At 44.6% G+C, this 10,845-nt stretch overlaps 1 protein-coding gene across 1 annotated transcript in view; it reads right to left on the bottom strand.

The window, feature by feature from the left end:
• The window catches only part of SMAD3 (SMAD family member 3), a gene marked incomplete at its 5' end in the record, with an annotated part of 91,205 nt that overhangs the window by 32,194 nt on the left and 48,166 nt on the right, over positions 1 to 10,845 (bottom strand). The window contains 2 exons of the mRNA XM_014952680.1: positions 175 to 309; positions 1,188 to 1,381. Coding sequence (XP_014808166.1) covers positions 175 to 309; positions 1,188 to 1,381 — 329 coding nt within the window. The remainder of the gene's footprint in view (positions 1 to 174; positions 310 to 1,187; positions 1,382 to 10,845) is intronic.

The raw sequence follows: 10,845 nt of genomic DNA, 5'->3' as shown, positions 1-10,845 counted from the left end.
AAGTGCAGGACTTGGCACTTGGCCTTGTTGAACCTCATCCCGTTGGTCTCGGCCCATCGATCCAGCCTGTCAAGATCTCTCTGCAGAGCCTCTCTACCCTCCAGCAGATCAACACGATTCGCTGTGCAATACGACCCTTTTCCCTCCGCGTGCTGCAGGGAAGAGATACGGTACCTGGAATGTAGTTGCTCTGGGGCTCGATGCCTGCTGGGAAGTTAGTGTTCTCTGGGATAGAATGGCTGTAATCGTCTAACGGGGGGAACTCCGCTGGGATCTCTGTGTGCCGAGGCACCAGCACTGGAGGTAACACTGCACAAATGGAAAGGAAACAAAAAAAAATACGACAGCCGCGTTAACAGCTTTGAAATAAAATGACTGAAACCCTAGAAAATGAGGAGAAACCAGTTTGGAGTAACACCCTTCAACACACGCAACGCCAAAGTCACTGATTAAGGGACACGATTTGATACTTGGTGCTTCTGAAGTAGCAGCAGCAGTTAAAGATGCTGTTCTTAACGTATCTCAGCTGGGGGCTGGATACGTGCTTATCTGAACACACCTCAGTCTGCCTGCCCCTTCCAAGGCAAAGAAACAGGTTGCCTTGAAAAACGATGCAAGAGAAGCTACACCATGTAATTCCAAAGGAATAGATTTCACATAAAACGAAACGGTGAAGCAAGATTAGCATAAACACCCAGACTGGTTCTGCAGATTTGTACTGACACGCAGCAGAACTATCTGCAGCTCCAGATGAAAGTCTCTTTCAGAGACTTCAGAACAGGAAGTTCACTTGCGTTGGGAGCTATTCTTAGATCCCACTTCAACTTAACAGTAAGTTTATCCTTAATTTAATACCAACACTTAGGGATGCACAGAACACTGCCATAGCTCATGCTTATATCTACGACGTGTGTGAGTTGTTTACATGCACACAACGCCACATCAGGAACCTGGCAACAACGCAACCTGCTCAGCTCAGATTTTATCCATTTAAAATGATATTTCCCCCTTGAGTGCAGGTTCATAAATTATTCCACGGCGTACAGTAAGAGATTACCATCAATAATAGATACACTTTGGTTTTAAAACCCTACGCCTGCTGCTTGAGTCAATTTGGAAATGCACTTCTAAATCCCTCCCCTTCCCCACCGAGCAGCTGAGGTACCCCCAGCTGGGACCAGCCCTACCTGGGGTTTCCACTCTTTGGTAATGGTAAGGGTTCACACAGACTTCATCCTTCTTCATGTTGAAGGCGTACTCGCACATCTCCATGGCACGCAGCTCATGGTGGCTATGGAGGTCCGGCCACCGCCACAGCCGGCAGTAGATCACATGGGGAAGACCCTTCCGGTGAGACACCTGGAGCCGGCCATCTAACGATCTGCGGGCAGAAGATAAAGACAACATCAATTTAGATGGGGATTAATAGATGTGTGACACCCACCACGTCCCATCAAAGGCCACGTGGGGGAACCCAACGTGAAGGCTGAAGACATCAACAAGAGGCTCAAAGGCATTCGGGATCTGGTCTTCGGTTCTCTCTGAAAACTATCAAACCTTCGTTGTATGTACCAGCCCTCCTCCTCTGGATTTATTCATTTTCTGAGAAAAAGGTTAATTTGGAGGCAGAGACAAGAGCTACGGCAAGTAAGAACACACCGATTTAGTGGTACTTCTGAAGCGTTTATGTGTGTGCTAACCAACAGGCTGTTTGCAGAGCTCTCAACAATTTATGTTGCTACATCTTAAACTACGTGCTAATAAAACTGGACTTTTAAAGTACAGAGAGATATGAATTTCCATTGTGACAAAATCACCCCAAAATTACTATAGATACCTTTTCTTCAAACAGTCTTCACAAGCATTACAAAAAAGACAAGGCTTCCAGTTTCATTTTCCAAAATTGCAGCTTGAAAGCAAAAAATAGGATTGTTTCAGCATTGCTTACTTTTGTTTTTGCATCTAGCCCATGTTCTCCTCCAGCTCATTTTTCACCAAATCCTACCCTCGCCCCAGAATAGCCTGTTCCTTGCAAACCCTCCTGGGAAGCAAGACAAACGAGTTCAAATCGTGTCTCCGGCAGAGGAAGGAGCTGGAGCGGGGTCTCCTCCATCAGCCACTAAATGGGAACTGCCCCCGGGCACCTTCTTTGAAGTCTAACCCTTCATTTCCCTTGCTTTTCTTAATGACTGAAACCAAACACTTCAGGAGTTTGGTGAAATGAAATATTTCTATTTTTTTAATTTGTCAAAGAAAAAAAAAAAAAAAAAACATAAAAGAAAATTGAAATTTTACTTGGAATTAATTTTCCTTGGCAGCCAATCTAGAAAAACCAAACCACACAATTATTCAAACAGTGGTTGCGTTGGGCTTGGCTGCCCTTTAAGAGAGTTTTCCCAAAAACTTCTCTGGCAGAGCCTGGTGACACGCACACCTCTCGTAAACACCCCGACAATAACCGGGAAGGCAAAACACAACCAATTCCAGCTATTTCTGACAAGCCCTTGATTTAGGGGAGCGGGGAAACGCGTCACACAACTGTGATGTATAAAATATACCAGGAGTTTCTGCCACCGCTCAGGGACTTGCTGGTCCAGGTTACAAACCATCTAAAACCTGCGAGTTTATCACAGCCCTGAAAAATGCACAACGCCCACGGTTATTATTTATAGTAGGTATTTATAGTATGTATTTCTTCGTATCATGCCTGTTATTTATGGGTCCCACATTCTCTTCAGACTTCACTCTCCAGCCTGCTCTGGGACAGGGTGACCAACCAGCTGAGCGTCTGGCACGTTCTCCAAGGGTGTTCTTACGCCAAGGTCCTTCTGAGGGCTGGAAAGCAGAAATCAGTCTGCCCAGACTCACCAGGAGGGCACCAGCGTCTAGAACTGATCTTCTGTGGAAGGTGGGAACCTTGGTATTGATTTTAATAGGGTCAAGAGTAGATTTATGTGACCCCTAAACTTGTCAATGCGGGAAATTTTTAAAATATCTATCAGAAGTGTGAAAATACTAACTTTAACAAAGAGACTAGGATGAAACAAGAGAGGATAAAGGAGAAAAAAGAAGCCTCAAGAGATGATTCCAAGCACCCCACAAGAGAAATGACTGTGGCAAGTGTTCTTACTCTTCCCAGTCACCACCAGCAGCACGTTACCGATGGACATCCCACCACCAGATGCTTGGGCTGAGACTGGCAACTGGGAGTGAGGCACTAACTCAAAGCATGTATGACTTTGGGATGGTTCTCTCCCTCCATTTCCCAAGACAGAAGAAACTCTTTATACCTACAGCAAACTTCCCAGTCAGCCAGAGGCCACAGTGCTCTTCTTCCCATCACCCTAGGCTTCTTGGAAAAAGCTCTGAACTTTCTTCCCATCACCCTGGGGTTCTTGGAAAAACCTCTGAAGTCTTTACAAAAACAGCCAGTATATCTAGCTGCCTGACACACTCTCTGAATGCAGTGGCCACCTACTTTAATGGAGCCCTTCCACCGGCCAAGTTCTCACAGGAGACAGTGGAGAGAGACATCAAGTCACCGTTGTCTGAGCAATCCCCAAATCCTGGACAGCTTCAGTGGGTATCTAAAACAAAACCAGCCTAAAAGCATAACATACCTCAACCTCTCAGTATCAAGCTACTCATTTTTGTTAGCAGAGACCACACTCTGCAGAAAACACGTTGTGCTCGGTGTCTACCACTGCTCATAGCATGAATGCCATCTATAAGATAGAAGAGATGGACTTCTCTACAATCTTATCTAAAAAGACTTTAAAAAATGACAGAGCCATATGTTTCATTTTAAAATATAATAACCTCCTCTCCTCTCCTACCAATAAGATGATAAGGTAAAAGAAATTACATTTCCCCAAAGCTCTGGGGGCTAATTACATTTTTATGATTGTGAAATCTCTCCTCAGGCTCTCTGTTACGGGACTTGGGACAAAACAACATCATTGTGTGTTCTTGGGAAGGACGTGGGGAAGTAACAGGGCAGCTTTATTTCTTTCTGCTGTCCTGCCTCAACCCTCAAGGAATATTTTCTCCAAATCCACAAAAAACTGGCACGGCCGAGATGGGACACAAGATTAGATGCGCAAACACTGGGCTCTATGAAAGGCAGCTTTTTGTGTGGATACAGAGCTCCAGTTACCACAGTCAATTGCAACATCTTAATTAGCCCATTCGTAGATGCAAACACTTGATCAAGCATGAGAACTGGCTTGAGTACCCATTTCTATTGGGCTACTGAATTGTTCCTCCCTCTTACCTTCCTTTTAACCAGCCTGTGTTGAGCAGATCTCCCCGTACAACTGAGTTGATAGATTTATCATTCCATGCCACAAAACAGGATTTCTTCTCAAAATACCAAAGCTTCTTTGGTCAAAAATTCAGTACTGGGTGGTTCTCTCCAAAGGCAGTACCATTTGTTCTGGTGGAACACTAGGTCTTCAAAGTGTCTCTATACTGCATGGTAGCACTAAACAGCAAAGGCTGTAAAGAGCCCTTCCTTTCCTGGTGTCCATGTTCAGACTGAGCAGGTGATGCAAACTCTCACTGGTGCATCTTTCATAACGAGCACATATCCTGGGTTTGCAGGACAAGAATGAGAAGATACTGTGACCCACAAGCCTTTTTTACTAAGGGAAATACGATGAGCTGTAGTCACCACCGAGTGTGAGAGCACATAGGCTCTGAGAGCCTGCAAGAGAAAAACCAAAGCCAGAACACGGCGAGATTGCTGAGCTGATACCACCTTGCAGTGGTTTATAACAAAGAAATGAATTCAACAGTGATTCAGGAAAACAAAGTCTTGATGCGACAAGACGAAGAAGCAGCAGAGAGGAGGAAGAGAGTGGCTCAGTGATGTCAAGGACCAGCTCTTTGAGAAGACACCTGCACTTCCCCACCAGACCGAGGAGGTGGTGGCCAGAAGATCTGCTGTGCTGGGGTCAGAGAGCAGGCTAATGCCCCACAGTGTGTTTGCCCCAGCCCGTGTGGTGGGCGTTGGCAATAAAGATAATAACTGTGCACCCATATCCTGCTTGTAGGACAGAGCTCAGAAGACTCAGTGCTTGGTAAAAGATCACAGAATCACAGAATGTTTTGGGTTGGAAGGGACCTTTAAAGGTCATCTCATCCAACCCCCCTGCAATAAGCAGGGACATCTTTAACTAGATGAGGCTGCTCAGAGCCTCATCAAGCCTGACCTTGAACGTCTCCAGCGATGGCACCTCCACCTCATCAAGCCTGATCTTGAATGTCTCCAGAGATGGCACCTCAACCACCTCTCTGGGAAACCTGTTCCAGTGTCTCACCACCCTCATTGTAAAGAATTTCTTCCTAATGTCTAATCTAAACCTAGCCTGTTCTAGTTTAAAACCACTGCACCTTGTCCTTTCACTACATGCCCTTGCAAACATCTTTCCTGGAGCCCCTTTAGGTACTGGAGGGCTGCTATAAGGTCTTCCCAGAACCTTCTCTTCTCCAGGCTGAACCACCCCAACTCTTTCAACCTGTCTTCGTAGAAGAGGTGCTCCAAACGCAGAAGGATGAAGTTAGCCAAAGGCTTGAGGGTTACAACATGGTGCACTCAAACATGCTCAAGAGGTATCCAGTGGAGAGGTCGCTCTGCACCTACAGCAGTTATAACCAGAGATAAAATTATACTGAATGAGGAAAGACAGACTGAGACTCCAGGAATGCAGTCAGGTAATTTAATTGCTTGCACAACAGCACAAGGCAGCGTCAGGACAACCTTGCAGTGTCCATATAGAAAGGAACAAAAAACCCCTCAGGCTCAACACCTTCAGGACTGATCCATTCCTGTGTGTCATCACAAGGAAAGTTTAACACATGAAACTCCAAACTATCCAGAATACAGCAGCTCAAAGAACATCAGGCAACAGGGACTCTTAATAGCAAAAAAAGAGAAGGGAAGAAAAAAGAACGACAGAAACACTGAAACTTTCTTTTTTTCTTTTAAACAATCCTCTGTAACTGTCTGAAAAAGAGCGAGGAGTAAACAGGAGAGCGTTACATTGCACAACAGGAATTTGATTTCCAGGCCTGATTGGGGTTGGGTTTTGTTGATGTTCTGGGGTTGGGGTTTTTGTTGTTTTTGTTGGTGCTAGTGGTGTGTGGGTTTCTTGGGGTTTTGTTGTTGTTGGGTTTTTTTGGTTTTGTTTTTGTTTTAACCTCACACTTCAAAACATGTACTTGTTATTTCTTATTTTCGTCTATGAGCATTTTGCAGATATCCTTCCTCTAGATGGATAATAAAGCTCTTCTTGCACCCGTTCTCCTCCTTTAAAAGTAAAGTTGAAATCGGTGGACTGTAATACTGCAAATTAGGCAAAGTGATACAAGCAGTGAGATATTACAGGTATTTTTGCCAAGGTTGGAAATCTTCAGATTTACTCTGGGATCCATTCCCCCCCCCCGCCCCCCCTTACCATTCAGACACAAACACTCCTGTTTGCAAAGCCCATCAGTTTTAGATCCCTGTCATTAATCTTCCAAGAGAGCAAAACGCCTGAAAGCTCAAGTATCCAGTAACACTAACATGTGCAAAAAGAGGTAAGGGAAAAAAGGAAAAAAAAAAACAATCAGGAAGAAAAAGTTTAAGTTATGCATTTCCAAGGGGGTCTTATTAAAAACCATGAGCAAAAGCTGGTTTTTAAAGCCATACAGTTGCCAGGACGCTCTAAAATGCACCAAGAACTACAGCCAGAGGCTGTGATTTTTCTCTTAGGCACAAACCACGTTAAGTAGTTCCTTACTGGCCCTGCATCTGGTCTGCACCAGGAAAGTAAGCATTTATTTTTGTAGCAGAATCTGGCTTTTGCATGCAGAGCACTGCAATATCCACGGGGCTTCACTGAAAAGTTGGATAAAATCTCAACTTTCCCTGAATACTGGCCAAATGAACAACACTGAATTGAAAATAAAGGAAAAAAAAAAGACCTATGCAGCACATCTGTAATTCAAAAGCTGATCCCCTGCCATTTCTTTCCCTTCGATTTGCTCAGCATCACTGAATTTTCAAAGTTCTGGTGCAGTTTTAGCAGTACTGTCATTCGAGTTCTAGAAATAGAAGTAACCGCGTCGAACCGAGGTTTGCAACGCACATTATCACACTGCCATAGAGGAAACTAATAATTAATACTTCTACTTAGCACTTAAAATTTCTAGAAGACTAAAAGGATTAACAGACATCTAATTTGCAATGCATTTCTCTGGAGAAGGTAAGTTTTTACTACCCCTAAAGCAATGAAGTTAAATGATTCTCACAAAGTTTGTGTCAAAGCCAACACCAGGAATAAAGAATTCATCACCCCCTCCATGCTATCAAAAATCACAGCTTTTGTGCTGGTAACTCTCTTTTTTGGAGTCTTTATTACCTGCTTTGGATTTAGAAGGAAAACCCATCTCCTTGATATCTGTAGATGACTTTGGGTGGTTCTGACCTTTGCCAGGAGCCGCTAAGGGGAGCGGAAGCCCCGTGGCCAAGGCAGGAGGAGGAAGCAGTAGGCACAGCACGGGCACCCGTGCAGAGGTTGTCACCACTGCTGGGCAGAGCGTGTGTACTTACAGGTAAGACCAGGATCCCAGCCCGTGGGTGGCCCAGCCCACACATCCACTGGCCACGGAGTCTGGAACAGAGACTGCTACGAGCTACCGCCCGCAGCATCAGGTAAAGGTTTTAAAGGTAAAGAGCAATTCCAGTTTCTTCTAGATGCTGCGTAATTCTTCCACTCAAGTCTCGTTGGTTCTGGGTTTGAAAAAGAGCTGACAGTACAGAAATTACCAATAGATCTTGTGTGGGTTTCTTACTGCCTATTTACATCGCTCAGTCTTTACTAGGGGCAGACTTCCCCTTCCCCCACGCCAGAGCTGAAGAAATACAGCACGAAGAGTTGATGTCAGGATCAGATTATGACAGCATGAGTCATTTATTAAGATTCCAGTAATGCTAAGCTCTTTAGCAGGTGCCTTGAGACCATATTTTTCGGAGTCTAATTTCAGATTCAGACATAAGTACGTTTTATTGGTTTACCATAAACTGTCTGCCCATTGTTGCTCCTCTAAAGCCGCCTCCTGCTTGTCCTGTGCTCCACAGCTCCCTTCTCCAAGCTGTGTCCACTTCTACTCCCTGCTGGCACGCAAATAACAGCTTACTTTAAATTACATTTCTTTAAAGCTACAGATAGACCTTGGTTTGTCATGTAGTATCACCATCTCACTATTTTTTCCTCTGTATTTTTAAGTAACCTCTGGTATTTACACCACTTCTGCTTATGCCACAGCTACAGGATATTGGCCACTGCCTTTCAAACCCAGCTCCCCTGCCTCTATTTTTAGCCATTTGGTAGTTAGATGCCCCTGCATCTCTTTCACCTCCTCCTTTTTCTGAGCCCATAGCACCGAGGATAGGTGTTTCAGAGGCCCAACCATCCATGTCCTTCCTTCTCCTACCCAGAAAGGGTAGAATATATATCCTAATGCTTCGCTAGGGCTTAATCATGAGACCAGCACTAAGGCACAAACCTGGAAACAGACCATTTCTAACAACTGCAGCAGAAACTGTGCAGTTAAAATGTCTTGGATGGTACCCTCTGCCCCAGGGAAGCCCACAGCTGTCAGCAAAGCAAGGTCAAAAAACCCCATCCTAGCTATCCTGGTTATAACTGCAAGAGGCTAAGCTTTATTTTGCTAAGAACGTAGTAATTCACTACTACTAATTTACCATGAATAAAAATCAGCAGAGAATATAGGACGTGAGCTGAACCTGAGGCCAACAATGTTTCTGAAGGGACCGTATCCAAGCCCTTTCCCAGTTACCTTTTGTGGAACAAACATGATTTTTTAGTATGCATTTTATAACTCCTCTAAATTTTAAACCCAGTCTTTTCTAAGCAGTTATTTTTATTCATTTCAGCAAAGCTTATTTGCCCAAATCTGTGTCAGACTCATCTAAGTTTATTTGTGCTTGAGCCTTAAGGGCCCTGGGGGTGGAGGAGACAGAACGAAGCTCAGTCTCTCAAGAGGAACGTGCCTTTTTGAAAAGTCATTTCTCATCTGAGCTCATCATTTCTTCCCAGAATCCCGTGTTTAACTTCAATCTCGAAATCCAAAACCCAACACACTTTCATCCAACTGAACCAGCAACTTCCTCTCTCCGAGGAGATTCCAGGCATTCTGATGGGGCTGGGTGTTTGTGTGCTCAGAGGAGTTTCAGAAGGAGAAAAATGGACAGATGGAAATGCTGCAGAGGCTCAGATAATCTTCCATAGCACAGAGGGCATTCAAAACAAAAGTATTTCAAGAAAAACTAAAAAACTGGAGCACTTGGTCCTGCTAGCAATCAAAACAAAAAAAGGAAAAGCTGCTGTAAAACTCAGTTACTCTGTTAACTTACTTACACTGATTTACATTTAATATCTAGCTTCAACATGCATCTTCTTGATACTGTAGGGAATAAATCTCCATAGTTTCACTGCAAATTAGCATCAGCTGTTGATATAGTCCAAACAAAACATGAGCAAAAGAACCAAGAAAATAGGTCTTAATGGCTGAAAGAGAAAAGAAACTAATGTACCACACAATGTTTAGCTAGAAGTCTCACATCAACAACTGTTGCCCCAAATATATACATCTGTTAACAAAACAAAAGCGATTATCACAGTAAGTGCTGAAAAATGACAGTTTTAAGACCTCGGACTCTCCTTCCCAATATATACAATTGCCAGTGCCTTCCACAGAAACTTCATATAAATACCAGGAGTCGGAACTGACTTCTCAGGCAAAATGTTTGTGCGTTCTATCAAGTTGGGACAATGCCAACATTTCTTATGGAAACATTTTTGGTGGTCCTAGGCAAAGAACGTGTTTACTTTATAGCAGATATAACTAAAAATACGCTGTGCTACAGCCTCCAATTATCTTGTTTGGAATAGTTTGAGGCTACTCGAGGTTCATTGCTGTTATTTTCTTTATTATACAGTGAAAACGTTGCTGCTTTTCCTGTAATTTGAAAAGCAGCTATTTCAAGATTTGACATCTGTGTTTGTACCTCCCCCGCATGGCTAACAAGATCCAGGGTGACATTTTCCAGTGTGCCCATCTCCCATTTCCAAAAGCAACCCAGGTCCTTAAGACACAGATCGATACTTTCCCTGAATGACATCGGCCCTTTAAGTTTTCCATTAATTCCACAGGCTCTACACTATATTGCTTTTCAAGCTGGTTTAACAGCAACTGAGATACATAATTATTTGCACAAGCAGTACTAATTAGCAGCACGCCACAAACAAGGGGACCTGGTCCCCCATCCGACCTGACCCCAGCCCCTTGGCAGGGATGTCCTTTGGGAACCATTCGACAGCAGAGACGTGTTCAGATGGCTCCGCGACGAGGACCTGTTCTTCAGCTGGAGAGCTGCCGGGCAGAAAAGGACCTGGGGGTGTTGGTCGACTGTCGGCTGACCATGAGCCAGCAGTGTGCCCAGGTGGCCAAGAAAGCCACCAGCATCCTGGCCTGTATCAGGAACAGTGTGGGGAGTAGGGCCCGAGAGGTGATTGTCCCCCTGTACTGGGCACTGGTGAGGCCTCACCTTGAGTACTGTGTCCAGTTTTGGGCCCCCTGCCATAAAAAAGACATGGCGGTGCTGGAGCGGGTCCAGAGAAGGGCGACAAAGATGGTGAGGGGTCTGGAGAATAAGTCTTATGAGGAGAGGCTGAGGGAGCTGGGGGTGTTCAGCCTGGAGAAGAGGAGGCTGAGGGGAGACCTTATTGCTCTCTCCAACTCCCTGAAAGGAGGGTGTAGAGAGGTGGGGGTCGG

Source organism: Calidris pugnax, unplaced genomic scaffold (assembly GCF_001431845.1).
Source record: "Calidris pugnax isolate Ruff unplaced genomic scaffold, ASM143184v1 scaffold187, whole genome shotgun sequence".
Taxonomy (NCBI): Eukaryota; Metazoa; Chordata; class Aves; order Charadriiformes; family Scolopacidae; genus Calidris; species Calidris pugnax.
The sequence above is the reverse complement of the archived record's forward strand: the minus strand, read 5'-3'. Positions and strand labels throughout refer to the sequence as shown.